A 1,866-nucleotide genomic window follows, 5' to 3' on the forward strand; every position below is an offset into this window, starting at 1 on the left:
AGATTATAATTCCTATATAATGTAACATTGCAGGTCATTATGATGATTACAATTGTTTGCTTGCCAATTTTTACACCTATTGTGACAAATTAACATGGTGCTCAAAGGGTTATCCTAATGCCACCAGAGGGTTGATATGTGAATGGACCCATCCTGCCGGCTTCTCTGATCCCCTTGCATGATCGTCCGTCTTACCCTCAGGTTCAGGCTTCTGGGCCAGTAAATCTGCAGTAGAAGTCCAGGCCTTGGCCTCAGCCCTCCCAGAACAAGGGGGTAACCCACCCTCTTATTGGGAAAACATACTGTATCTGTACCAATGTCTCCCTAAATATGGAAAAGTACATTTCCTAATTTTCTGTGAAAAATAGAAATACCATTTAATGAGTTACGTATGGCCGAACGTGTGATCATCTGGTTGTTGGTCATTATCATACTGTCCGGTTTATGAGGGCCTGAAGCTGGATTTTCATCCCCATTATTAATCTGGCCCTGATTTATGGACAGTTTCAATACATGTGCACAATTTTAGCCTGAAGGAATGTCCGAGCTTATATTTAAAGATATTTTATTTGTTTTGTAGCTTATGCCGTGAACAAGAAGAACGCCTACCGGCACACAATGAATTCTTCGACTTCCAACATCAACTTGACCCAACTCTCAGTTTCCAGCAGCAGCAGAATTGTTGACATAAAAATAATCTTTGAGGTCTTGATCATGATTTGCTTCTGCGTCTTCCTCTACTTCATCTCGCTCATACTATACATCTACTTCACCACCGCTCACGTCCGGGACAACGCCCGATACGTCCTCTTCGCTCACATGCTGATTAATGACACCTTATATCTGACTGCGGGAATTATTCTGGTCATGTTTTCGGTGCTCTTTGTATACCTCCCCGTGCCCGTTTGCTGTGCAATAATCACTCTAGCGACAGCTACATTCAGGATTACGCCCTACAATTTGGCGGCCATGTCCCTTGAACGCTATGCCGCCGTTTGTTTCCCGCTGAGGCATGTCATGTTTTGTACGGCACAGAGGTCTAAGTACGTCATTGCCGTCATATGGCTTATTGGTCTATCACCGAACATCGCCGATTTCATCATCCTGGACGCTCTGGTTGAGAAGACTTTTTTTTATCATTACGTGAAATGTAGCCAAATCTCATTGACCGTGACGCTCGAGCAAAATACCTTAAGATCCGTCACCACCATCACTAGTCTAATTGTGGTGGCGCTCATCATTGGCTTCACCTATGCCAAAGTCATGCACGTTGCAAAGACCAAGAGCTCATCCAGCCATTATGCCTCCAAAGCCGTGAAGACGCTCATGCTCCACGCGTTTCAGTTTCTGCTGTGTATTATATCTCTGACCTTTCCTTTTGTGGAGGCTTTCTTCAAGGACTATATCAGCCTATTACCCATTGCACACTTTTTTTTCCTTACCTGTCTGCCCCGATGCCTGAGTCCATTAGTTTACGGAGTAAGAGACAGCGTGCTTAGAAGATACATCGCACAGTTGTACTCAGCCAAGGCGGACGGATTCAATGTCCAATAGCGCTCTGCTAATGTCTAGTGAATATTTGTTTTTAAGTTACAGTAATAAAAAAATATGCAAAATGGACCACAAGGCATTCATCAATAGTAAAAACATATTTATTATATCGATGATTTTGCAAGATGTATTAAGCTTCAAAAAGTGATAGAATGGAGAGTGATGAACCACCAGCCACTCAGCTCCCAACTGTCACTTTTCAAACACAGCCTGTGATGAGACAGTCAGCAGCTGATTGGCTAGTGGTTTATCACTCTCCATTTCATCACTTTTCAAGCTAAGTACATCGGCCTCATTGTCTTAAACCAGGGGTGG

At 43.3% G+C, this 1,866-nt stretch overlaps 1 protein-coding gene across 1 annotated transcript; it reads left to right on the forward strand.

Annotated features, from left to right (window-relative positions):
• Window positions 1-600: 600 nt before the first annotated feature.
• Window positions 601-1,570, forward strand: LOC146059257 (odorant receptor 131-2-like). The gene has a single exon (XM_083171360.1). The coding sequence runs from the start codon at window positions 619-621 to the stop codon at window positions 1,552-1,554; it is 936 nt and encodes a 311-aa protein (XP_083027486.1). The 5' UTR covers window positions 601-618; the 3' UTR covers window positions 1,555-1,570.
• Window positions 1,571-1,866: the final 296 nt, after the last annotated feature.

Source organism: Crinia signifera, chromosome 2 (assembly GCF_055691185.1).
Source record: "Crinia signifera chromosome 2, ASM5569118v1, whole genome shotgun sequence".
In the NCBI taxonomy this organism is placed as follows: domain Eukaryota; kingdom Metazoa; phylum Chordata; class Amphibia; order Anura; family Myobatrachidae; genus Crinia; species Crinia signifera.